This window comes from Mustela putorius, unplaced genomic scaffold (assembly GCF_011764305.1).
Source record: "Mustela putorius furo isolate JIRA1106 unplaced genomic scaffold, ASM1176430v1.1 tig00004007_pilon_pilon_pilon, whole genome shotgun sequence".
Taxonomy (NCBI): Eukaryota; Metazoa; Chordata; class Mammalia; order Carnivora; family Mustelidae; genus Mustela; species Mustela putorius.
In genome coordinates, this window is record NW_025422145.1 from 11650801 (window position 1) to 11676496 (window position 25696).

The window sequence follows — 25696 nt, forward strand, 5'->3', positions numbered from 1 at the left end:
TACTTGTGATTCTTCTCTCTCTCTCAAATAAATAAATAAAATCTAAAAAAAAAAAAAAAAAGATTTTATTTATTTATTTGACAGAGATGACAAGTAGGCAGAGAGAGAGAGGAGGAAGTAGCTCCCTGCCGAGCAGAGAGCCCGACGAGGGGCTCGATCCCACGACTCTGGGATCATGACCCGACCCAAAGGCAGAGGCTTTAACCCACTGAGCCACCTAGGCGCCCCATTTATGTTTAACTTTTTAAGAAACTTCCAGACTGCTTTCCAAAGCAGCTGCACCGTTTTACAGTTCCCACCCTCTAGTGAATGAGGATTCTGATTTCTCCATATCCTTATCACCAAATCGTTGTGATATGTCTTTCTGATTATCACCATCCTGGTGGGTGAGAAGTGGTATCCTGTTGTGGTATAGGGTACTTGGCAGTGCATGCCTCAGATGTCCTGGGAGCCCTGCAGGATTGTCACAGGAGGTTGTTAACAGCATGGATTTGGGGGCCTGCCTGGGTTGGAATTCTGGCTCAAACACTTAATTACTGTGTAACTTTAGGAAAGTTACTGAAACTCTCTGGTCCTCCATTTGCACATCTGTAAAGTGGGGAACAATAATATCCTGACCCCCTGGGCCAACACCTACCTCACAGGATTGTAATGAAGATTAAGAAGTGAGCGGAGAGCCTGGCATGTGGAAAGTAAATACAAGCTCATACTATTCTGGTGATGGTGGTGGTTGCCGTATGTGTGCTTGTGATTTTCCCAGCACTCCTGTGAGTAGCTGTGAGCCCTGTATTTGATGAAATGGCCTCTAGAACAAGACTGCCTGAGCAGAGTTCTGGGTGTATGATGCTGGACAAGCACCTTCACATCTCTGAGCCTTGGTTTCCTATAAAGTCCCTGGAAAGGGGCACACAGCCCTCCCCTGGGGCTTAGGGTGAGGATGTTGTTGGGGAAGTGCCTGTGAACATGTCTGATGTCTGGCGAAGCGTGCGTGGAAAGTACCAAATTATCACAATCCCTTGGTGGGCATCCCCTGTAGACAAACGGAGAAGCAGAGGTATCTCGAAGGTAAGGTGCTTGCCTGAGATGGTCCAGGCAGCACATGGTCCCCTGGACTTGGAGCCCATGCCTGTCTGGCCAGAAGCTCCCACGGAGCCCTCCTTTGTCCTCTGCCAGGAACACCATGTTCCTGAGCCTGGTTATTCCACCCCCCCACCCCATTTTGTCCCCTTTCTGGTGCTAGGATTTGGCTGGAATAATGGGCCAGCCCAGGTTGGGGTCCAGAAGGCACTTTGCTTACATTTCGCAGCCAGTGAAGGGGCTGGTTTGGGAGCTGGTCCCGTGTCCTGAGGTGGGGCTGCACGGAGCCAGCGACCCCCACCGAATCCACACGGGGGCTTCCTGATGATGCTTGAGCAGTTGTGGGTTAAATATTTGGTTTAAGATTTGCCACATCTGAGTGCCGCAGGCCAGGCTGAGGATCAGTGGTTTGGTGGAGGGGCGGGGCCTAGAAGGACTTGTGCTCCCCATGGGGTCTGACCAGCCAGGAGGGTGAGGGCTGTGGGCTCAGTCCATGCCCTGGCAGCCCAGCCTTTACCCTTCCTTGCTCCGATCCCTCACACAGAGTCCCTTCTGAGCACTCCCTTCCTCTCCACCCAATACCAGCTTTCTGCACTGCAGGACTGCTCAGAGCCTTTCCAGGCTCATGGACTTCTCAAGGGTCAAGCTGCCTTGACTCATAAAGCCTACATACTGGGAGTGACTTACAGCATTGGGGTTCCTGGGACCCACTTTGGGAAAGGTTGCCTCCGTGATTGACTTGGCAGAGGGTACCTGGGTCTTGTTTCTCCCTCCCTTCCACCCCTGGGCCCTGGCTCCCGTGCATCCAGGCCTGGCACAGAGCAAACTCTCAGTCAGGGTTTGAGACGCGGTGGACAGACTCATAGGTTCTGTTGGCTGGGCCCAATTCTGCCCCCGAGATAACCCCCCCCTCCCCGCTTACCAGCAGTACCAGCAAGTGTTGGACCTCAAACTCCACAGGGGATCAGGGTCCCCTGGAGAACCCGTAATAACCAGAGCAATAATAATACAGCTTCCCGGGCCCAGCTCTGGAGATCCAGATCCAGAGGGGCCGGGTTAGTTCCTGGGAATCTGAATATTTCGTGTCCCAGGACGTGGGTCCCAGGCCTCGATCTGAAGAAGTCCACTGTGGAAAAGGTGGTGGCTGCCCTCTGCCTGAGGGTCCAGAGCCCTGCCCTGCCCCCCACAATGGACATGCCCAGGACCCACCTCTTTGTGACCTCTTGTCATTGCAGCCTTCTGCCCCTGAGCCCCAAACTCTTCCCCATTCTTCAGAACCTAGCCGCTCCCCACCTCCTCCAGGAAACGTTCAGTGACCAGTCACGTCCCCACCCGGCCAGCCCTGAGGCTCCTCTGGGCATCCTGAGCCCCTCATGCCTATCTCAGTCGTGTGTTATTTCTGTAAATGCGGATTTCCTCCCATCTAGGGGGTGACCTGTCAGAGGGTGAGGCTTTCTCTGTGCACGGAGCTGGGCCTGGCCCATAGCGGGAGCTGAATGAGTGCAGGTAGAATGAAACCTCTGGGTGCTTGGGCTCTATGGTGGAGTCAATACAGAAAGGTTTTCAGCGGACATTGGGGAATTAGGTGCTAATTTTTTTTTTTTTTTAAGATTTTATATATTTATCTGGAAGAGAGAGCACAGAAGGGGAGCACAGAGAGTGGCCGAGGGAGAAGCAGATGTCCCGCTGAGCAAGGAGCCTGATGTGGGGGTCCATTCTGGGACCGTAAGATCCTGACCTGAGCCGAAGGCAGTCAACTGACTGAGCCCCCCAGGCGCCCCTTAGGTGCTAATCTTGACCATTACTGGCTGGCTGGGTGACATTGGCCAAGTTCCATTCCCTCTCTGGTGTTGAAAGGACGCAACAGCAGAGGCAGGGCCCGACACACATCAGTATAACCTTGTGCATCTATTAACACCGACTGAATGAATTACAGGCTTTAAGGGGGTGAATTTCATAGCATGTGAATTCTATCTCAGTAAAAAATATGGGGGAAAAAAAACCATAGGAAAGGTGTTTTGCCATGTAAAAATAGAAACTCGCCCCAAGCTGTTTTGTTTCTGTGGCTTTGGTGATGTCGGCCCAGAATGGGGGGGTGCAGGAGACGGGGTGGGCAGCCAGGCTCCCGCTGAGGCTGGTGGGGACACGGCCCGCCCTGCTGGCCCCAGCCCACCTCCTGTCTTCCGTCCCCAGCATCTCTAACAAGGAGCTGTCAGAGCTGATCGAGCAGCTGCAGAAGAATGCCGACCAGGTGGAGAAGAACATCGTGGACACGGAGGCCAAGATGCAGAGCGTGAGTGCCCCTCCCCCCCGCCGCCATCCTGTCAGCCCCATTTGGGACCAGAGTTTTGCCCGACCCAACAGTGTTTACTGGGGAGGGGGGTGGATTCTGCCCTACCCCCGGGGAACCTGTGGCCACATTTGGAGTTATTTTTAGCTGTCACAGCTGGGGTAGTGGGGTGGATGGGCGTCTCGTGGGTGGAGGCCAGGGATGCTCGTAAACACCCTTGAGGGCATAGGATGTCCCTCCTCCCCCGAGTGATCCAGCCTCAAAGGTCAGGAGTGCTGAGATGGAGAAATCTCATTATTGCTGTGAGTATCAGCCCTCGACTCTGGGGGCTAAGTTCCTGCAGCTCGTGGACCTTGTCTGGAGGGGAGCTATGGTCTCAGGAACCAAGTCCTGCTAGCATCCCAGCTTTGCCCCTTACTGTGTGACCTGAGGCAAGTCGCCATACCTCTGTGTGTGTGTGTGATTGCCTCCAACAGGGTAAAAGCGATCATCCCCATCCCCTCTGCTGCCGTAAAGATTCAGCGAGGTTATGCAGGTCTATCACGGGGCTCGGTATGATCATCGATACCCTCATTCTTGTACGTCCCCTGCCTTTCCTCAGAAGCATGCGATTCTCCTTTCACGGAGAAGAGGGAGAAAGTAGCGAGGCAGATCGTGTTCCCTCTCTGTGTCTCTCTTCCCTCTTCTGTGACGTGGGCTAACAGCCACTCGGAGCCACGGGTTCTCCTGAGCAACCTGTAGCAGGCGGGATGCCTGGGAGCTGCCAGGACGACTGTCCCTTTGAACCCTCCGCCAGCCCAGTGCGGTTGAGCTTATACCCATTTTGTAGCTGGGGACACTGAGGTTCAGAGACAACGAGGTGACTCATCTGTGACAGAGCTAGCCCCAGAGGCATCCCAGAGGTGCGGTGGCCAGATTTAGCAAATAAAAATACAGGGTGTACTTTAAATTTGACTTTTGGAACACAGGCGATTTTTTTTGATAGAAGTATATCCCATGTAGTGTTTGGGATATACTTACACTACAGAGTTATCCATGGTTTATCTGAAATTTGGATGGTCTGTATTTCATCCGCCTTCCTACCCAGGAGGTGACCAAGAGGCAGGGCCAGAGGAATGGGGGCCAGAGGGTGAACATGTCATGAGCAAGCTCAAGGCCTGGCCCAGCTATGGCTGCCCCACCCCCACCCCAACACCGCTTCCCTCGACCATGCTCGGGTCTGCTGGTCCAGGACCAAGTCCACAGGCAGCCACAGGGATGGAATGGGCTGGGGATGGCAGAGCCAGGAGTGAGGAATGGCAGTGTGGGAACGAGCAGGAAAGGCGAGGGGCGCGCTCTCTGTTCCCCGCCAGGGGCCCTCCGCCGGCTCCTTTCCTGCCATCACCTGCCCGTCTGCCAGCTTCTCCCTGCCCCAGAGTCTCGCCAGCCCCTCAGCTCACCCCTCAGGCCGCAGCCTTGTCCCAGCGCCTCTGCTGATTTCCATTCCCCTCCTCTTGTGGCGCCTGCTATTTTCTTTCCTAAATGAAAACAGCTTTTTGGGTGTGTCCATTTTCGTCCTAATAAAAGTAATATGGGTTTGTTACAAATCCTTCAGGCTGATAAACAAAATATAAAAAGCAAATTGAAATCCTGTATAATTCCAGCACCAGAGAGATGTATCAGCTGTTAACATTTATTAACCTTTTGGTGTATCTGGTGGACCTTTTCCTGTGTGCGTGTGTGAAGGAGAGCGAGCGAGCGTGGATAGGGTCTCGAGCTCTCATTTTTATTCGCTTAGAGTAATGACTCACCGTAACAAGGCTGTACTTGGGGGATAATTTTGGACTGTTTTTTAACTTCAGATGAGCAAACCTGAAAATAGAAGCCGTGCTTGGACGACCATATGGACAAATCTTTTGCTTTCTTTTTTCCCCTTCTATCGTTTCACTTCTTAGAAGATGTCACTATTCATTTTATTACCCCAAAGTTCTTCTCAATGTTCTTGTTTTCTTAGATTGAAGTGAGATTCACAGAACGTAGGGTGAACCACTTAAAGGGTGCAAGTCAGTGGCCTGTAGGCTGTTCGCAGGGCTGGGCACCCACCACCTCCTCCTAGTTCCAAGACATTCCCCTTCCCCCAAAGGGAACCCCGTACGCAACAGCGGTCCCTCCCCATGCCCCTTCCCTGCAGCCCCCAGAAACCCTCATCTGCTTCTTCCTGTGCCTATGAATTTACTTGTGTTCGTTCATATTCGGTTTCATATAAACGGAATTGTACAATATATAGCCGTTTGTCTATTCAAAAATTTCTCTTAAAGATTTTTAAATTTATTTATTGACAGAAAGAGAGAGAGAGAGATCACTGGTAGGCAGAGAGAGGGGGAAGCAGGCTTCCCGCTGAGCAGAGAGCCCGATGTGGGACTCAATCCCAGGACCCTGAGATCATGACTGAGCTGAAGGCAGAGGCTTAACTCACTGAGTCACCCAGGCGCCCCTCTCTTTAAATTTTTAAATGTGCAGAAAAGTTGCACGAACTGCACAGAGATTATTTGTACCCCTTCCCCCCAGATTCTGCTGGTCCCCGCTGCTGGATTTGCTCTATCAGTCATCTGCCCCCTCAACATGCCTGTGATTTATAAGCTCCATCAGTCCCTATGATTTTTTTTAACTCATAAAAACCTTTTACTGGAGGTGTACATCCCATAAGGTCTGTAGAAAACGTCCACGTTTTAAGGGCCTTTGTGTCCGTAGGGACCCAGGGGACCATGCTCAGGTCAGGATAGAGCACACTTCCCGGAAAGCTGCTCGTGGACCTTGCCAATCCGTATCCCCCAGAGGTAACCACGACGCTGACCCCTCCATCCATCGATCTGTTTTGCCTGACTGTGAACCCTTGAACGCAGCATCTCTCAGCTCAATGTTCTCTCTCTCCGCCCGGCTAGCGCGTTTCAAGCGAGCTTGTATTCCCACACAGCTCTTGCATGAATGAGGTAATGATTAATTTACTTCCCCGTTTGCAGAATTAATCTTTGACACTGTGAGTGCCCAGGAGAGCTGCCGATCAGCTGGAAAGGATGGAGGGGAGACTGTCCCACCCGAGCCAAGAACCACGATGTTTCTCTCCGCATGAGGCCGGAGAGATGGTCCAGGCCCCGCTGGGCGTCACCTCCAAGCCCCTGACGCGCAGGGCCCCACTTGCCCCTCAGCCTTCCTGGGGTTGGGAGGCTTTTTCTTCTTCCTTTTCTTCTTCTCAGGGGACGTCTGCTCTTTCCTCTAGGCCAGGAAGTACACCCCTTCGTTCACTTCTTTTGGCTTTTGTAACAGGTTTATTGAGGTGTGTTTTACGTATCAGGAGAAGCTCCCACTTCGAGTGTACAATGCAGTGGTTTTTAGTAACTTCTCCAAGTGGCTCAGCCGTTTCCATAAATGGGTTTGTGAACATTTTCATCCCCTAGTAAGAATCCTTGTGCTCATTTCCTGTTCCTAGTACCCCCCCACACACCCACCCCCAGCCGCTGGCAACCATGCATCTACTTCCTGTCTCCACGGATTTGGGCAAAGTGGAACCCTACACTTGGGGTCACTTGGATGCCTCTTCCTTATTCCCATGGCAGAGGTGGGGACGCTGAGACCCTTCAGGGGAGGACACTGGCTCCTCGAGGCCCCCTGTGTTACCACCATGGTCTGTCTTCAGCCCAGTCACCGGCCTGTCTTTGCTTCCCCCGCGGGCCTGGGGTCTCTGGGGCCTCTCATGGCGTGTGGCTGGGCTGCAGGAATGTTGACCGAATGAGCTAACAGGCTGTGTTTAGACACCTGCTGTCCTGACTGCCAGGTCCTTGCTCTTCCCTAAACAAGCAGAGGCCCTGGACTCATCAGCGATGCCTCCCCAAAATCCGCCTTCTCTGTTGACTCACACCATTTCTGCAGACGCCGCCCCCAGATCCGCTGTGGTCAGCTCCCACCCAGCCCCGTCAGCGACAGATGACTGTCCTCGCCCCTGTTATCTCGTCCTCTCAGAGCCCTGAGGCATTGCCCTTAAGGACGGATGGGGTCTTGTTGCCTTGCACCTCTTACAGTTTCCTCCTACAGCCTGCCTTCCTGCCTCAGGGCCTTTGCACAGGCTGTTCCCTCTGCCTAGAACACTCTTTTCTTTCATCCTTAGTTCTTAGCTTGTGTCACTGCCTCCAAAGGGGCTCACTGACCACGGAATCTAAAGCAGTTCCCTGCTGTTCCACCTCTGGTGTGTTTCCTTGGTAAACACCAACTTGTATGAACTTGGAATCACCTTTGTGAGATTTATCTGTTTATCTGACTGGACTGGGCAGGGTCAGGCCTCTTCATTGGAAGCTGTGTCTCAGAGCCTCCCCACGAAGTGCTTGGGCTGCTTGGCGAGAGGCAGAGGAGAGGCTAGGTGGGACTGGGAACCCCTTGCTGGCCCTCTGCTCCCACCGTGCCACCCCCACAGTGCCCACTGAGTCCCCATCCGCCGCCCCCTTTTTTGTCTGGACTCTCACAGGACCTGGCCCGGCTGCAGGAGGGCCGACAGCCCGAGCACCGGGACGTGACCCTGCAGAAGGTATCAGACTCGGAGAAGCTGCTGTATGTGCTGGAGGCGGACGCGGCCATCGCCAAGCACATGAAGCATCCGCAGGGAGACATGATTGCCGAGGAGTAAGTCCCCTCTGCTCTAGGTTCCTGGGACGGGGCAGGAGGGCTATAGACCGCTCAGCATTCCGGAGCCCAACTCAAGGTTTACTGAGGGCTAACTAGATGCAAGGTACATGCCAAATGCTTTTTGTTATCTTCATGACGACCCATTTTGTAGCCCGGGAAACTGAGGCTCAGCTCTGACATCCCCCGTTTTGGTCCCTGTGTTACCACAGGTCCCTGACCGTGATGCTGTCTGACCTCCAAGCCCTTGAGCACGCTCTCCCACTCCCTGATGTCCAGCCAGTTTCCTGTGCTCATGGCTCTCCCCTCAGCTCAGATGTGGATAAACCAGCCCCCAAAACGCCTCCCGCCTGGTTCTTGCTCCCCACCCTGGCAGGCGCAAGGGTCTCAGGGTGTCTCATGACTCCTTGCGTCATTCCTGTCATGGCCCACACTTACCCCTGTGGTTCCTGCCTCTTTCTTCCAGAACCTTCTATGGTTCTGGACATAGAGTAGGCTCCGGGGAAACACTGATAGGGGAAGGAAGGGTGAGGAAGGATGTAGTGATGGTCTGGAACCCAAGGCCCTGGTCCCTGTCCTTCCAAGCCCCTGAGCAGAAAGCCCCAGGCCAGTGTCTGGGGTGGGAGGCCCCTCCTGGGGGAAGGGGCGTGGGTAGTGGGCCTGCCAACCGGCCCCACTAACCAGGTTGGCCACTCTCCCTGCCCAGCATCCGTCAGCTGAAGGAGCGCGTGACCAGCCTCCGTGGGAAACACAAGCAGATCTACAACCTGGTGGTGAAGGAGGTCGACCCGCAGGTCAACTGGGCGGCGCTGGTGGACGAGAAGCTGGTACGGCCCCGGCTTCAGCCGTGTGCAGGGAGGACCCCACCATTTCATGGGTACCATGGTCCTGCCTTGCGGAGGGTCACGTCCCCGACGTTTCTCAGTGGCTGCGTCAGCGCAGACGGCAAAGCTCAGAGAGGTGTAGCACCCAGCTCAGTGTCACCCAGCAGATGTGTTGGAGACTGGGACCCTCCTGGGATTCCTCTCCAAGTTGGGGTGCCGGGCAGGTTAGGAGGAGCGGCCAGATTTCTGGCTGGCTGCTTGGGCCAGCAGTCGTCGCTTAGTGATGTGACCTGGGCAAGCAACTGCCCTGACCAGGCCTCCATTTCCCCATCTGTGAAATGGAAATGACAGTTGTGGGGGCCTCTGAGGTTACAGTGAGATGACACATGTAGGTGCGGCAGTAAAGGTGACCGTCACTCCCCACATCTCTCACGGGGCCCCTGGGCTCCCTTCTTGGCCGTTGGGGTGGGTGGGCTGCACGTCCCAGGGCCTCACCCACCATTCGTGGGCCGCCTCCTCGCCCACCCTCCTAGGACAAACTGAGCAGCCAGAGCTTTGGGACGGACCTGCCGCTGGTGGACCACCAGGTGGAACAGCACAATATCTTCCACAATGAGGTCAAGGCCATCGGGCCCCACCTGGCCAAAGATGGGGGCAAGGTACGTGTGGTTGTGTTGGGGGCCTGGCCCCTGGGGGAGAGGGGCTCACACCTGCAGCCCCGCCTTGACCCCTGCCCTTGGCTCTGTCCACAGGAGCAGAACAGCGAACTCCAGGCCAAGTACCAGAAACTGCTGGTGAGAAGCCCCGCTGGGAAATGGGACAGGAGGGGGGTGGGAAACCAGAGGTGGGGGCACAGGAAGCGTGTGCGGTGAACGTTTCAATGAGAATGAAAGGGGTTGAGTGGGAAGATTGTACCCCGGGCCCCCACCCAAGAGGTGTCCCAGTTTGTGCTTGTGGAAAGCCCTAATAGGTCCCTTGGATACAGCCTATCCTGCGGTCTGCTTAAGCACTATGTGTGCCAGGTACAATGCCATGCACTTTATAAGCAAGCGTATTCTAGTTGCCTTTTCAAAGCCTTTAAGGAATGCGTTGTTTTGTTTTAAGATTTTATTGATTTGACAGAGATCACAAGTAGGCAGAGAGGCAGGCAGAGAGGAGGAAGCAGACTCCCTGCTGAGCAGAGAGCCCGATGCGGGGCTCAATCCCAGGACCCTGAGATCATAACCTGAGCCGAAGGTAGAGGCTTAACCCACTGAGCCACCCAGGCGCCTTTTTTAAAGGATTTTATTTATTTCTCTGACACAGAGAGACAGAGAGTGCAAGGAGAGGGAGAAGCAGGCTCCCCACTGTGTAGAGAGCCCCATATGGGGCTCTGTGGGGCTTGATCCCAGCACCCGAGATTATGACCTGAGCCGAAGGCAGACACTCAGCCCACTGAGCCACCGTTTGACAGTCTTTGTAGCCTATGAGATCAGTGCTGTTGTCATCCCCGTTGTGCGCGTGAGGAAACGCGAGTCTCCCTAGACTGTTCCCTGTGGGTTTTGTCTGGCTGGCTCACTGCTCCATGCCCAGAGCCTGGAGCGGAGCCCGGCACTTAGTACCTGTGCCATAGACGGTTGCTGAGCGAGCAAATGCGCTTCGGAGGGTCAGGTGACTTGACCAAGGCGGTCCAGCAGGGAAGTGTGGAGCTGGGCTTTCCACACACCAGCCAGAGCCAGCCCGAGGGGGAGGGTTGAAGGAGGCTTCAGCCCTGTCTTTGCCCCCGCACCCCGCTGGCCCCCTGCAGGCGGCATCGCAGGCTCGCCAGCAGCACCTGAGCACGCTGCAGGATTACATGCAGCGCTGCACCAACGAGCTGTACTGGCTGGACCAGCAGGCCAAGGGCCGCATGCAGTATGACTGGAGTGACCGCAACCTCGACTACCCCAGCCGCCGGCGCCAGTATGAGGTGGGCCTGGGGGCCTGGGGTGTCAGGGCAGGGTTGGTGGGGAGCACAGGGTCACCAGCTGGGCGCTGAGCCCCCTCCCCTGCCCCCGCTGCAGAATTTCATCAACCGGAACCTGGAGGCCAAAGAAGAGAGAATTAACAAGCTGCACAGCGAGGGTGACCAGCTGCTGGCCGCCGAGCACCCCGGGAGGAACTCCATAGAGGTGTGTGTGCCCTGGGTGGGGGCAGCCCCCAAGATGGGGGTCCTGCATCCTTGTCTGTCTCTCCATTTCGCTGTCTTTCCTTCCTCTGTCTGACCCTGTCTCCTTTCATTATCTCATCCCTTGGCCCCTGGACTTCTGAAAGCCATACGGTACCTGTAATAGTTTCCTAGGGCTGCCGTGACCAGTGACCGCAAACACCAGAAACTTTCTCTTAGTCTGAAGGCCAGAGGTTTGAAATCAAGATGTTGACAGGCTCGTTTCCTCTGAATATTCTAGAACAGAATCCTTCCTTGCATCCTGGCTTCTAGAGGTCGTCAGCAGTCTGTGGCTGCATCACTTGCATCTCTGCCTCTGTCTTCAGATAACCTTCTCCCCTATGTGTCTCTGTATGTCATCTCCTTTTCTTATAAGGATATCAATCATTGGACCTTAGGGCCCATGCTAAATCTAGAATGATTTCCTCTTGAGATCCTTAACTATATCTGCAAGGATCCTGTTTCCAAATAAAGTCACATTCTGAGTTCTGGGTGGAAATGAATTTAGGGAGGGGAGGGATGCCTTTGTATGAATTTTTAAAAAACACCCCTTTGGGGAGATGCAGCCCCTGCTTGTCCCTTGTGCAGTGTACAACCCAAGTACCTGTACATGGCAATCCTGCTTGGCTCCTCAATATGTCCCTTGTCTCCTTCCCATGCGTGGAAAGAGGCTGGCTGCCTCTGAGGGGGCCACTTTCAGGAAGATGCCAGGTGCCCCCTCCCCCATCATTTTCTGCTCCAGAATCTTGCCATTCCTCCTTGGGCATCCCACACACCTGCCAAGCAGTGACCTGTTCCCTGCCCCCTTCTCTTGGCAGGCACACATGGAGGCCGTGCATGCAGACTGGAAGGAGTACCTGAACCTGCTCATCTGTGAGGAGAGTCACCTGAAGTACATGGAAGACTACCACCAGGTACCCAGTCAACCCCAGAGGATCACTGACGGAAACCCCTCAGGGCCTCCTCCAGGGGCCTCACGGGGCTGCCGTCCCAAGCCTCCCCATGCCCGTGCTTTTGACAGCATACATGGCTGTGCCCCTGATCTTGCCAGGCCCTTGTCTGTCTTCCTTGGAGGTCAGGGCTGGAGAATCTGACTTCACGGGTCGGTGTGGGGCCCAGGAAGGAGTGTGGGGTTTACATTTTGGTAAAACATATAGGATATTTACCATTTTAGCCACTTTTATGAGCATGATGCAGTATTGTGCAGCCTTAACCTTGGGAAGGTTTTCATAACTTTTCTATCATCCCGAACAAGAACTCTGTACCCATGAAACAATTACTCCCTACTCTCTCCCTCCTCCGACCCCCAACCCCTGGTAACCTCTAACCTATCTTTCTGTCTCTATGCATTTTCCTACTCTACGTTTTATGAAGGGGGACTCACAGCTTATGTGGCCTTTGGTGTCTGGCTGCTTTCACTTGACCCTGATGTTTTCAAGGCATGGCATGAATCATTCCCTTTTGTGGCCGAATCCTAGTCCATTGTATAGACAGACTACATTGTGTTTACCCATTCTTCATTGGTGGATACTAGCTGGTTTCCACAGGAATGTGTATTTTTAACAAGGGCTTGTCGCCTGATCTTTAGGACTGGGGACTCGAACTCAGGTGACATTCGTGTAACTGCTGGTTCAGTGTCTGGACCCCGCTGGTCTATGAGCTTCACAGGCGCCTCGGGGTCCCATTCACTGTTACAGCCCAGGAGAGAGCTAAGGGATTCCAGAGTTGATGGACTAAAGAATGGCCAAGAGAACTTTCAAGAACAAAGTGGGAGGCTGTGTTCCGTGTATCAAGACTTTGAAAAGCGTGGCATGAAATCAGGGTGTCCCTAGCTCAAAGAGAGGAATGAAATAGGAAAGAAAACTTTAACAGTACGTATGTATGAACGCTTAAAATGTCCTAAAGGTTGCGTGCAGATTGGCAGGAAAGCACCTGGCCCAAGAGGCCCCCAGAAGCCAGCCAGGGAGGGTTGAGGGTGTGAGCCTGTGGATTTAGCGTGACTGGGGTTGCCCACCCCTGGCCAGGGGTGGGCTTGAAGCCGCAGCCAGGATCGGCCGTGTCCTACTGGTTTCCTGTCCGTGATAGGACCGTCTGGTGTCCCCTAGTTCCACAAAGACATGAAGGATGCCCAGGACCTGTTGCACAAGGTGGACTCGGACCTGAACCAGAAGTACAACCCCGACTTCAAGGACCAGTACCAGATTGAGTTGCTGCTGCGGGAGCTGGACGTGAGTGATGGGCCCAGCCAGGGCCTCCCGCACCCCTCCCTGCAGCTCCCACCTGGGGGAGTGGGTGGTCTCACCTGGGCCCTCCCCCTGCTGCATTCAGGACCAGGAGAAGGCTCTGGACAAGTACGAGCATGTGGTGCGGAGCCTGCAGAAGCGAGGCCAGCAGGTTGTGCCCCTCAAGTACCGCCGGGAGACCCCGCTCAAGCCCATCCCCGTGGAGGCGCTCTGTGACTTTGAGGGTGACCAGGTGAGTTGCCGCCCAGGTCCCTGGGTGCAACAGACCGGCTGGGCCCAGATCTGCCCCTTTCAGGTGATTGAGGAGCCTTAGGAGTGACAAAGCTGGATGCAGGGCCTCACACAATGTTTTTAGGGAACCTCTGTCCATCCCTGCAGTTGGGGTCACTCTCTGCCACCCCCCCCCCACCGCAGTGTCCCACCAGCTGCCCTGACCTCTGTTCTACCAGCTGAGTCCTGTGTCCTGCCTAAACCAGTCACTGTGGCTCCAGATGCCGTTCACATTGGCCAGGCCTGAGTCACATGCCCACCCTGAGCAGTCAGGGGCTGGTGAGGGCGGGGGCGGCTCCTCAAAGGGAAGTCCAAGTGGGTGTTGAGACATCAGGTCCCACATGTCTGCTTGCAGCTGGACCCTCCCTACACTCTACAGCGAAATGTCTTGGGGAGGGTCAGAGAGAGGGGCTAAGGCTTGGGAGGCTGGGGTGTGATGGCGATTGGGCTCCTGGTCACTGGCCAGGGCAGGTCTCTCCGTGCCCTCTGACCAGCCTGCCCCTGCCAGGGCCTGATCTCACGGGGCTACAGCTACACCCTGCAGAGCAACAATGGGGAGAGCTGGGACCTCACGGACAGCGCAGGGAATAAGCTGACTGCCCCCGCCGTCTGCTTCGTGATCCCCCCGACTGACCCCGAGGCCCTGGCTCTGGCGGACAGGTATGGGGCAAAGGACGGAGCCGGCAAGGGCTGGCACCACCCGCTGGGCCCCTCGGGCCCTATTCACAGCCCTGGGCATCCTGCCCACCTTCAGGAGGCAACTGACACCCCATACCTGCACCCCCTTGGGGGCTCAAGTAGGACAGGAGCAGACCCCACTGGCAGGTTGACTTGCCAAATGTCAGTATCAGGCTGCAGGCACAGTCCGCACTTGCTCTTCAAGTGCTTCTGGGTCTTTGCATAGGCTCTTCCCTGTTTGGACACCTACCTCTGGGCCTTTGCATATGCCCTTCCCTCTGGATGCTTACTCCAGGCCTGGTTGGCTCAGGCCTCTTGAATTAAGACAGCTCCATGGTCACTTCTTCTGTGAAGCCTCCCCTGACTGTCCACTCACCCTCCACCCTGGCTCAAGCACCTTCTCCCCCTGCCTGTAACTGCCATTTATTAGAATGCTGTGCGTGTCAGTCACATGGCCGGGAGGGGCTCTTTGAGATTTGCTGTCTCCAGGGCCTTGTTCATTCAGTACCTGGTGCAGAGTAAGTACCCAGCAACTCCTCTGTTCAGTGAGTGACTCAAGGAATGCTGTCACGTATTCATTCAGCAAGTGTTTATTGAGCACCTGCTGTGTACCGCTACCTCAGGAGTAACATCTTGGTGGGAAAGACAAAGGAACAAAGAATTTTAGATAGTAAAACTGGTTATGAAGAAGAGAAGGGCTGGCCTACCTGAACCCAAAAGTAAAGAAAGAATAGCATTATAGCAAACTTTCCACGTGTACCAGGTTTTGACTTCTCAAAGCATTTTGATGGGCCTGGTGACTCCCCTGGGCCATTTGGCCAGCCGCGGTCTGGGGCCCCATGGGTGCGCTGGCCCCGGACCCCAGCCGGTTTTTGCACTCACAGCTTGGGTGGCCAGTACCGGAGCGTGCGGCAGAAGGCAGCCAGGAGCAGGAGCGCACTCCAGCAGCGGCATGAGGTGCTGAAGAAAGAGAATCCTGGAGGTGGGTGCTGGGGCCATGGTCCAGGGAGGAGGGGATGGACACCAGGTCGGTGCTGCAATGGGATAGCAGGAGACAGGCAGGACAGGGGTGGGGGAGGCTGGGCAATGTCCTCTCCCTGTGCCACAAGGCCCCCCTCTGGCTCCCCACTGCCACCTGACTCTAATTTCCTTCTGGCAGATGCCTCTGATCTTCAGGGGCGGCATCTGCTGGCTGGCTTGGACAAGGTGGCCAGAGATCTGGACCGGCAGGAGAAGGCTATCACAGCGATCCTACGGCCGCCACTGGAGCAGGGCCGGGCTGTGCAGGACAGTGCCGAACGGGCCAAGGACCTTAAGGTACCGCCAGGCTGGTCCCGCCAGGGGGCCTTGGTGCTGGACAGGGACCACCTGTCCCATGTAACCATTAGTCCTGAGTGATGGCAGTGAGGGGCGCTGTTCTAGGCTGATGACCGAGGAGATGCCTGAGCCCCAGAACCCCCAACACAGCCCCAGGACAAAGGGCAAGTGAGGTTCATGCTGCCTCCACATGGCTCGTCACCTGCCGGCTCACGGCAGTAGAGATCACACCAGTAACCCGCCAGGTGGGAGGCTGCCAGGCATGGCGACCACAGCTTCAAAATGAGAGCTGCTTGCTGGCTGCTTGACTGTAGACCTGCTCTTCAAGCCCGGGCCTCAGTGTGTTTAGAAGCATTCAAGGCCAGAGGAGGACAGGCACAGGGGTGGGTCATGGCCAAGCCCTACCACATCTCTTCCTGAGCTAGTTGGGAGTTACAGTCACCTGTGAATGGGGAGAGGAAAGGTACCCACCTCATGGGGTGGCCCCCAAAGACGGAGATCATTCACATGGTGTCTACAGAAGAGCAGTTGCTTGATAATTACCTGTTAAATTTCTGTCACTCCACTGTGCCAGAATTCCAGGGGACGCTCATTGGGGGCTGGCTCCATAGGGAGGGCCCAGGCTTCCCCAGCAGCTTCCTCTGTCCCGTGAAACCCCTAGATGGTAGGAGGCTGCTGGACTGTGGCCAACTCCAGGGGCTTTGGTCCCCACAGAACATCACCAATGAGCTGCGGCGGATTGAGCCCGAGAAGGTGCGCAGCATAGCCGAGTGCGAGGAATTCGTGCAGGCCCTCCCGGGCAGCGGCACCGCCCCTTTGCTGAAGACCCGGGTGGAGGACACCAACCGCAAATATGAGCGCCTAGTGCAGCTGCTGGACTTGGCCCAGGAGAAGTGGGTGGCAGGCGGGCAGCGGGAGGTCGGGTGGGGTTATGGGGCCAGGTGGGCACCCCTCACTCCTGACCTGTGTCCCCAGAGTGGATGTGGCCAACCGCCTAGAGAAGAGTCTGCAGCAGGGCTGGGAGGTGCTGGCCACCTACGAGAAGCAGCTGACCCAGGACGACACAGTACCGGAGAGTGGCCGCGCCCTGGACAGCAAGAGGCAGGAGCTGGCGGTAAGTTTGGGGACCTGGGGTCTTGCAAGCCTTTCTCCCCACGTGCTCCCCGACCCCCTGCCTCTGAACAGATGGGGACGGAGGCCCTGAGTTACGGGGGCAGCGAGTCTGCAGTTTCTGAAAGGCTGTCGGGTGCCAGGTCAGAAGCTGCAAATGGAGGCCCATGGCATGAGTCCCAGCTGCTCGTGGGGCTTGTGGAAATCAGGAGCCTGGATTTACAAGTATCCACGTCAACCGCCCCGATTTCCAGTGTCCCCGGACAAGCAGATCTGGCCCCTGGGCCGGCATGCTCTTGGAGCAGGTCAGCAGCCACGGAGCGGCCGCTGCCTCCAGTCCTAGCGCCCACTTTCTCTGCTCTGGTGCCCCTGGGCTGCTCGGCGTGTCTGCCTGCCTGTCGCCCGTGGGCACTCCAGCCCTCGGGAGGCCCCTCATTCACACACCCGTTCTCCTGCGGGGATCCTCACCTCAGGCCCGAGGCCTCGCAACTGGAGGGAGAGCAGCCGGTCATTCTGGTCCCGGTGCGATGTCACAGGGCACGCGCTGCCGAATGCAGGGTTTTTAGAGGTCAGGTTTTCCGGATTGTGTTGTGATGAAACCCAGCATTGCAGAAACCACCACCAGGTTTAAGAAGAAACACAGAAGCAAAGCCCCAGCCCCAGTCCCTTCCCACACCCGGGCTTACCTATCTGCCAAGGCAGAAGGCCCCCAACAGTTGGGGCAGCGCTGCCCTGGCCCTGGAAGCTCCGGCCACAGCACCCGCCATCTGCCTCTCTGCCCCGGCAGACCCTGGCCTCCGAGCTGCAGGCCCAGAAGGCCCTCCTCGCTGAGGTGGAGCGGAACCTGCAGGCAGCCAAGCAGTGCTCCAGCTCCCTGGTGAGCCGCTTCCAGGAGCACTGCCCGGACCTGGAGCGCCAGGAGGCCGAGGTGCTCAAGCTGGGCCAGCGGTCAGACAACCTCCGCCAGCAAGCTGAGCTCAGGTGAGGGGCCTCGGGCAGGCCGCAGCCCCCACTTAGCTGGTCTGCACCGAGGCTGCTGAAGGCTGCTTGTTTTCTAGGGTTTCTTTTTGAGAAAAGCAATAATACATGTACAAACTAAAAAACTCAAGGCGATTGTAACGACCAGCCCCTGTTCAAGAGAAGCATAGCTACCACTTTGTGTCCCCTTCCAAGAACGCTGAGGAGCTGGGGCAGGTGTGGAACACGGATGACAGCACACACTGCGTCCTGCTTTTTCCTCTCCGCTTTGTTGGGGTCAGGCGCGAGTAAGTGGGATCTCTCCTCTTCTCCTCTCCCGAAGAACTAGTACAGAACCGATCCTGCTTACTTAAATGCTAGGTAGAATTCACCAGTGGAGAAGCCATGCAGGCCTGTGAGTCATTTGTTATCAATGTGTGAGATTTTCACAAATTCAACCTTGTTACTAGGTATCCGGTTATTCTGGGTCATCTCATTCTTGGAGCAGGTCCGAGAGCTTGTGTCTTTCGAGGAATCTGTCCATCTCCTCAAGTGGGTGAATCGACTAACATAAAATTGTCCCTAATAACATTATTCTTTCATTGCTTCCAGGACCTGATGGGATGTACCCACCTCATTCCCAATGTTTTACCTTTTCTCATTTTATTTACGTATTCTTTTTCCTTCCTGACCTTCCTGACCATGGGGAGGCTCATCAATTCACCGATCATTTTAAGGAACTAGCTTTGGTTTTAGTCCCTTTTCTCTCCTGTTTTGTCTCCTCTTCCAGTCGCATCTGTTCTTAACCATTTCCTGCTGGTATTAGCTTTAGTTTGCTTTATTTTTTCTCCATTGTTAAGCGCTTCCTCCTTTTCCACTAAAAGCACTGAAAATTGCGTATTTCCCTATAAGCATGGCTTTTGCTGCGTCCCACAAATGTTAATGTTTTTATTTATAGTAAGTTCAGGTTTCCTAGTGTCTCCGGGGGTTTCTCCTTGGACTTGTGGGTTACTGAGGTCCTATAATACCCCACGGGCATCTCTGCCGGTCAGTATGCCTGGACCTACCTGTCCTTGACAGAGGCCGCAGTGTATTCCAAGTTAACATTCCATAATTTCATTAACCACCCTCTTTTTGGGGAGTGTCTCGGTTTTGTTGGGTTATACTTGATCCCTCCTGCTTGTAAACAATGAGTGGAGAGAACTTCTTTGAAAAAGTATAGGCAGCACCCACTGACGGTGGCAGAGGCCTGATGGGCTTTGTCTCAATAGGGCCCAGAGCCTGCAGAGCGCCAAGGCTGCGTATGAGGACTACCGCAGTGGCTGCGACCATGTGCTCCAGTTCTTGTCCCACATCCCCAGCTATGAGCCCCAGGAGACAGACAGCCTCAGCCAGATGGAGACCAAGCTGAAGAATCAGAAGGTAGGGCAGCTGCCTCTGTGTTCATAGGCCTATAGTGGCACGGGGCGGGGGGGGCTCGGAGGGGACCCAGGCAGTGGCTGCCGCCTACCCCAACAGAGGAGGGCAAAGGCCTGGCAGAGCTGTGTCCTCAAGGGACCTTGGCCCTGCCTGGCCCCAGAACCTAACTATGAGAACGAGAGCAGTCTCACTCCTTCCTCGGTGCCCAGCACAGGGCCTGGCCCAGCGTGGACCATCTGAGCAGGGTGGCTGACTGAGCCAACGGTCATAGTTCCATAAGGAGGGCGCTTGTGGTGAAAGGTCCCGTCCGTGTCCAGAGTTCAGAGTCCTGGTTCCTTGGAAGGCAGCAATCTTGGACTCAGGGACAAGGGACATGGGACCCCAACAGCCTAGATTCAAAGCCACATTCTACTCCTAAGAGCTGTGTCCCCATGGGCAAGTCACTGAACCTCCCTGTGCCTTGGTGTCCTCCTGGAGAGGGTGATGGTGCTTCCCTCACAGGGCGGCTGGAAGATTAAATGAGGTAATGCAAGCAAGGTAGGAGAACAGTGCCTGACGTTCCAAAGTACTCAGTAAACACTGGTTTCCGGGCAGACTCTATTCTCCTCCTGGCCCTTCTTCATAGGGCTGGACAACTGTTTTCTGTGACAAACAGCTGTACACAAGGAAGCCATTCATTATACTTTGTGCTACAGAAGAATGTCAGATTTAAGGAATCTAACTCCTCTGTCAAGCTGGTTTTTTTTTTTTTCCCCAATTTGATGTTTAAAGTCTCTGTTGTTTTACAGAACCTGCTAGATGAGATAGCAAGAAGGGAGGAGGAAGTCCACACAGTCTGCGCGCACTCCCAGCAGTACCAGCAAGCTGTCAAGGTGAGCCTCTTCCCGCCAGGTGCGCTGCACAGGGACACCCTGGGCCGGGCCCAGCGGGCCTCCTGTCAACCGGCACGACCTTGGGGACAACAGAGGGCTATCAGACACTTCCAGAAAAGGGATTTCTACTGCTCAGAGCAGTACACAGGAAGAATTTATCCTCAAGGGGAAAATTACCAAAGAACAACAATGGAAGATAAACAAAATCATTCTAACAGCATTATTTACAAAAGCAAAAGAGAAACTAGAAATCCCCGAAATGGCAGGCAGCAGAGAAGCGGCCAGGCGCGTTCTCCTCCCCCCACTTGCTGGATTAGGGTCACCACACTGACGGAGGAGGAGGATCAGGAGGCACCGGGGTGAGAAATGGCTACAGCACCGCAGCAGAGCGCCACGCTCGGGGACGGAGGGACCGCTGTGTGGGGGCGCGAGGGGCAAGTGCGGGCACTTTTGGTTGTGTCCTAGGTTGTTCAGGGACACAGCTCGGTGGATCGATGGTTCTCACAACCTCCTGGCAGGTGACGCAGCTGCGCAGACCTCTGCCGGCCGCTGCGAGGGGCACAACGGTTCGGACTCCGCTGCCCTTGCCCCCCTGCCCCATCTCTCTCTCACCCAGGACTACGAGTTAGAAGCAGAGAAGCTAAGGTCCCTTCTTGATCTGGAGAATGGAAGGAGCAGCCATGTGAGCAAGAGAGCCAGGCTCCAGTCCCCTGCTGCCAAAGTGAGGGAAGAGGTGAGCTCTGCGGGCTGCCGGGGCCTCGGAGATGGACACCCAATAGGGAAAGTGGCCTGAGAAGCCCTCCTGGGAGCTAACATGCTCAGTAAGAAAAGATAATGAACTTGTTCTCGGGCAGGAACGCTGATCTACCTGGAAAGGCTGCTGGAGGTATCTGGGCCAGAGCCGTGCATTCGGGAGGCTCCCACTTTACCCTTCCTGAGTACACACGGACGGAGAGCTGATACTCCTACACACAAGAACTTTAGGGCACAGAGGCAGGGACTTAGGCTTCTCCCTCTAAATCCAGTTTCTCCACCAGCTCAGACTACGTCCAGCTCCAGGCAGCAAGAGGCCAGAAGCCACTCACTGTCCCCAAATTTCAGACTTTTGCAAACACTGTCCAGCTCACTCTGGCTTAGCCTGTTGACTCCTGTTTGCTGACTCTCTCCTGTAGGAAGCGGCTCTTGCTGCCAAGTTCACAGAAGTTAACGCCATCAACAGACAGAGGCTGCAGAATCTGGAGTTTGCTCTGAGTCTCCTGAGACAGGTAATGGATGTTCTTAGATGTTTTTTTCTTTTAAGATTTTCTTTTAGGGCAGAGGAGAAGGGGAGAGAATCCCAAGCATACTCCTCACACAGCTCGAAGCCCGATCCCATGACCCGGAGAAGACCACTTAAGCCGAAATTAAGAGTCGGCTGTTCAACCCACTGAGCCCCCTAGGCACCCCTCTTAGTAAGACATTTTGCTCAACACTATGCCAGCAGGTGAGAAATAAGGCTCCTTCTGTTTCCAAGAAACAGTCTGTGAGCTGGTGGCAGTGTCCCTTGCTAACGTGGCTGGATAGCACGAGGCCAAGTACTGGCCCCCGCCAATGCCTCTGCTGACACGAATGTGACAAGTGTGCCATCCACCGAACACGTGCTGAGTGCCCAGGAGCACGTCGCGTATTTTCAGAAGCCCGCGTCTGTCCGGCCACACAGTGGAAAATGAAGTAGCGGCACTGTGGAATTTGCTGTCCCTACTAAGTGCAGAATGGGGGACAGCCATCTGTGCGGGACAGATGCACGTCTCCAAGACGCCCCACAGCCTCTGGGAACATGACCAGAGGCAGGTAGCAGGGTGTAGTTTCACTTCATGCTCTTTGGCTGAAAAATACTTTATCACTTAAAAAAACCCCTTGTTTTGAGGCACCTGGGTGGCTCAGTGGGCTAAGCCGCTGCCTTCGGCTCATGTCATGATCTCAGGGTCCTGGGATCGAGTCCCGCATTGGGCTCTCTGCTCAGCAGGGAGCCTGCTTCCTCCTCTCTCTCTCTGCCTGCCTCTCTGCCAACTTGTGATCTCTGTCTGTCAAATAAATAAATAAAATATATAAAAAAACCAAAAAACAAAAAACACTTGTTTTTACCATTTTCAAAAGTAACCCTAGAACTCCAGTGACCTTGGCACCGAGGGAGTCTTGGGGGTCACGGAACCACCAGTCTGACCTGTTCATCATAGGTGACCGAGGTGCTCTCGGACAAGGCGGGAACGAGCCGGGCAGAGCGTCCGGCTATAACCACGCACTGTCTTCTCCTCCTCAGCAGCCGGAGGTGGGAGCGAGCCATGAGAGCCTGCAAGGGAGCGCACCGGGCTCCACAGCGGATGAGACGTGGAAGGTTCAAAAGGAGCTGGATGAGGAGATCGAGCGGCGGCAGCAGCTGGAGAAGGAGGTCAAGAGCGCTCAGGAAGAAATCCAGACTCTGAAGCAGCGGAGCCCCCAGGAAGCGGTGGTGAAGAAGGAAGTGCTGAAGAAGGTGCCAGACCCTGCCCTGGAGGAGAGCTTCCAGCAGATGCAGCGGAGCCTGAGCGAGGAGCAGCACAAGAACCGGCAGCTGCAGGAGGAGCTGGAGGCGCTGCGGCGGCGGCTGCGCGTGCTGGAGCAAGAGACGGGGGACGGGGGGCAGGAGTATGTGGTCAAGGAGGTGCTGCGCATCGAGCCGGACAGAGCCCAGGCGGACGAAGTCCTGAAGCTGAGGGAGGAGCTGGAGGAGCTGCGGCGGCAGAAAGGCACCCGGGAAGCAGAGGTGGCCCTCCTGCAGCAGCGCGTCGCGGCCCTGGCCGAGGAGAAGAACCGGGCGCAGGAGAAGGTCACCGAGAAGGAGGTGGTGAAGCTGCAGAGCGACCCCCAGCTGGAGGCGGAGTACCGGCAGCTGCAGGAGGCCCAGCGGCGGGAGGGCAAGCTCCGGGAGGAATGTGAGGAGGAACTGACCTTCCTGCAGGACAAGCTCAAGAGGCTGGAGAAGGAGCGGGCCATGGCTGAGGGCAAGATCACCGTGAAGGAGGTGCTCAAGGTGGAAAAGGATGTGGCGACCGAGAGGGAAGTCAGCGACCTCAAACGCCAGTATGAGGATGAGGAGGCCAAGGCTCGCGCCAACCAGAGGGAGAAGACAGAGCTGCTCCGCAAGATTTGGGCCTTGGAGGAGGAAAACGCCCGAGTGCTGGTGCAGGAGAAGGTGCGGGAAATCGTGCGGCCGGACCCCGAGGCCGAGAGGGAAGTGGCCGACCTCCGCCTGGAGCTCGTGGAGCAGGAGCGCAAGTACCGGGCGGCCGAGGAGCAGCTGAAGAGCTACCAGAGCGAGCTGGAGGCACTCCGGAGGCGGGGCCCCCAGGTAGAGGTTAAGGAGGTGACGAAGGAAGTTATCAAGTACAAGACCGACCCTGAGATGGAGAAGGAGCTTCAGAGGCTCCGGGAGGAGATTGTGGACAAGACGAGACTCATTGAAAGGTGTGATTTGGAAATCTACCAGCTGAAGCAAGAGATCCAGTCCCTGAAGGACACCAAACCCCAGGTGCAGACCAAGGAGGTGGTCCAGGAGATCCTCCAGTTCCAGGAAGATCCCCAGACCAAAGAGGAAGTGCAGTCCTTGCGCACCAGGCTGTCAGAGGAACAGAAGAAACAGGTGGATCTGGAAAGGGAGAGGGCCTCCCAGGAGGAGAAGGTCAGGCAGAAGGAGGAGGAGCTGTCCCAGGTGAAGGAGAAGGTGGTCCAGCAGGAGGTGGTCAGGTACGAGGAGGAGCCCAGCCTGCGCGCGGAGGTGAATGCCTTCACCGAGAGCATCGATGTGGAGCTGCGCCAGATTGACAACCTCCGTGGGGAGCTGCGGCGGCTGCAGCGCAGGCGCGCGGAGCTTGAGCGGCAGCTGGAAGAGTTGGAACGGGAGAGGCAGGCGCGCAGGGAGGCCGAGCTGGAGGTGCAGCGCCTGAAGCAGCGGCTGGCCGACCTGGAGAAGGAGGAGGGGGAGGCCCGGGAGAAGGTGACCCTCAAGCAGAAGGTGGTGCTACAGCAGGACCCCCAGCAGGCCAGAGAACACTCTCTGCTCCAGGTCCAGCTGGAGGAAGAGCGGCACCGGCGGCAGGTCCTGGAGAGCGAGCTGGAGACCCTGAAGAAGAAGCTAGTGAGCCTGGAGCAGATGCAGGTCAAGGAGAAGGTGGTCTTCTCGGAAAGCATCCAGGTGGACAAGGGCGACACGGAGCAAGAGATCCGGAAGCTCAAGAGCAGCCTGGAGGAGGAGAGCCGGAGCAAGAGGGACCTGGATGCGGAGGTGAGCCGGCTGGAAGCCAAGCTGTCGGAGCTGGAGTTCTACAACTCCAAGTCCTCCAAGGAGCTGGACTTCCTGAGGGAAGAGAACCACAGGCTGCAGCTGGAGCGGCAGAGCCTACAGCTCGAGACCCGGCGGCTTCAGTCAGAAATTGAAATGGCGTCAACAGAAACACGAGACCTGAGAAACATGACGACGGCGGACTCTGGAAAGAACCTGGACTCCAGACTCTGGTCCCTGGAGAGAGAACTGGACGACCTCAAGAGGCTCTCCAAAGACAAAGACCTCGAGATCGATGAGCTGCAGAAGCGCCTGGGCTCCGTGGCCGTCAAGAGGGAGCAGAGGGAGAACCACCTGCGGCGCTCCATTGTGGTCATCGACCCTGACACAGGCCGGGAGCTGTCCCCGGAGGAAGCCCACCGGGCCGGTCTCATCGACTGGAATATGTTTGTCAAACTCCGGAGCCAAGAGTGTGACTGGGAGGAAATATCAGTGAAGGGCCCTACCGGAGAATCCTCCGTGATCCACGACAGGAAGTCCGGCAGGAAGTTCTCCATCGAAGAGGCTCTGCAGAAAGGAAGGCTGACCCCAGCTCAGTACGACCGCTACGTCAACAAGGAAATGTCCATCCAGGAGCTGGCTGTCCTGGTGTCTGGGCAGAAGTAGGCACAGCCTGGCCCTCCGTCTTCTCAGAAACCTACCCCGTACCACTGTGTCTTCTCCCTGGCCCTGTGCGGGCTGCTGACCTGTGCAGAGCTGAGCACGTCCCCCCAAGCCCTCACTGTCCCTCAACCTGGGGGAGGGACCACTTCATCCTCTGATGATCAGACCACCACGATGCCCCTCTTCTGTCCCTTTTCCTACACACCTCCATCAGTAGTCTCCTCGTGTGACATCTGGAAGCAATCCGAAAAACTACTAAAGCACATGACACATGACGACTGCAACAGGCAAGCCCACTCCAAGGACCGGCTTTCACACCCCAGGTAGGGAGACTCTCAGGCAAAAAGGCCTCCCTCCCTGACACCTTTCCCTACATCAAAGGACTGGGCCCCTCAGGGATGCTGACCTGCATTCACATGCCCCCTCTGGGTTCTGGCTGACAGCAGACTTTCTGTCAGCGGCCTCCTGGTGAGAGAGATCCAGGTTCTAGGCCAGAAAAGCTGCAAAGAAACCAGAACAACGCCTGGCCTTCAGTGCTCGAGTGAAGGTAAACTGTCAGCCAGACTGTCCCAGGAAAAGGTACCATCAGATAAGGTGTTGTGGTTCTGAAGTTAAAGTATTTTCATAAAGAACTGCGTTGCTGTTAGCCTTAGTTTCAGTGCCTTACAAGTCTTCTTACCAGCTCACTGGTATTTAGGTATACTAACTATACACTTGATTTTTCACCAAAAGAATTTTAGGTTCTCTGTTATCTCGTGTATTATGTAAGAAAATGGGACTAGGGAACTCTATTTATAGTGCAAAAATAAAAACCTGGTGGCTTCATTCTAACTCCATAGTGTGT

The 25696-nt window shown here is 55.7% G+C and overlaps 1 protein-coding gene across 1 annotated transcript in view; it reads left to right on the forward strand.

Annotated features, from left to right (window-relative positions):
• The window catches only part of PPL (periplakin), a 44348-nt gene extending 18665 nt beyond the window's left edge, over positions 1-25683 (forward strand). Inside the window, exons 2-22 of the mRNA XM_004750441.3 lie at positions 3271-3370; positions 7863-8017; positions 8724-8844; positions 9375-9500; positions 9594-9635; positions 10628-10789; positions 10884-10991; positions 11845-11940; positions 13132-13254; positions 13355-13501; positions 14048-14199; positions 15102-15199; positions 15377-15534; positions 16249-16427; positions 16510-16648; positions 17432-17625; positions 18873-19023; positions 19809-19892; positions 20509-20625; positions 21065-21157; positions 22192-25683. Coding sequence (XP_004750498.1) covers positions 3271-3370; positions 7863-8017; positions 8724-8844; positions 9375-9500; positions 9594-9635; positions 10628-10789; positions 10884-10991; positions 11845-11940; positions 13132-13254; positions 13355-13501; positions 14048-14199; positions 15102-15199; positions 15377-15534; positions 16249-16427; positions 16510-16648; positions 17432-17625; positions 18873-19023; positions 19809-19892; positions 20509-20625; positions 21065-21157; positions 22192-24855 — 5209 coding nt within the window. The 3' untranslated portion in view covers positions 24856-25683. The remainder of the gene's footprint in view (positions 1-3270; positions 3371-7862; positions 8018-8723; positions 8845-9374; positions 9501-9593; positions 9636-10627; positions 10790-10883; positions 10992-11844; positions 11941-13131; positions 13255-13354; positions 13502-14047; positions 14200-15101; positions 15200-15376; positions 15535-16248; positions 16428-16509; positions 16649-17431; positions 17626-18872; positions 19024-19808; positions 19893-20508; positions 20626-21064; positions 21158-22191) is intronic.
• Positions 25684-25696: the final 13 nt, after the last annotated feature.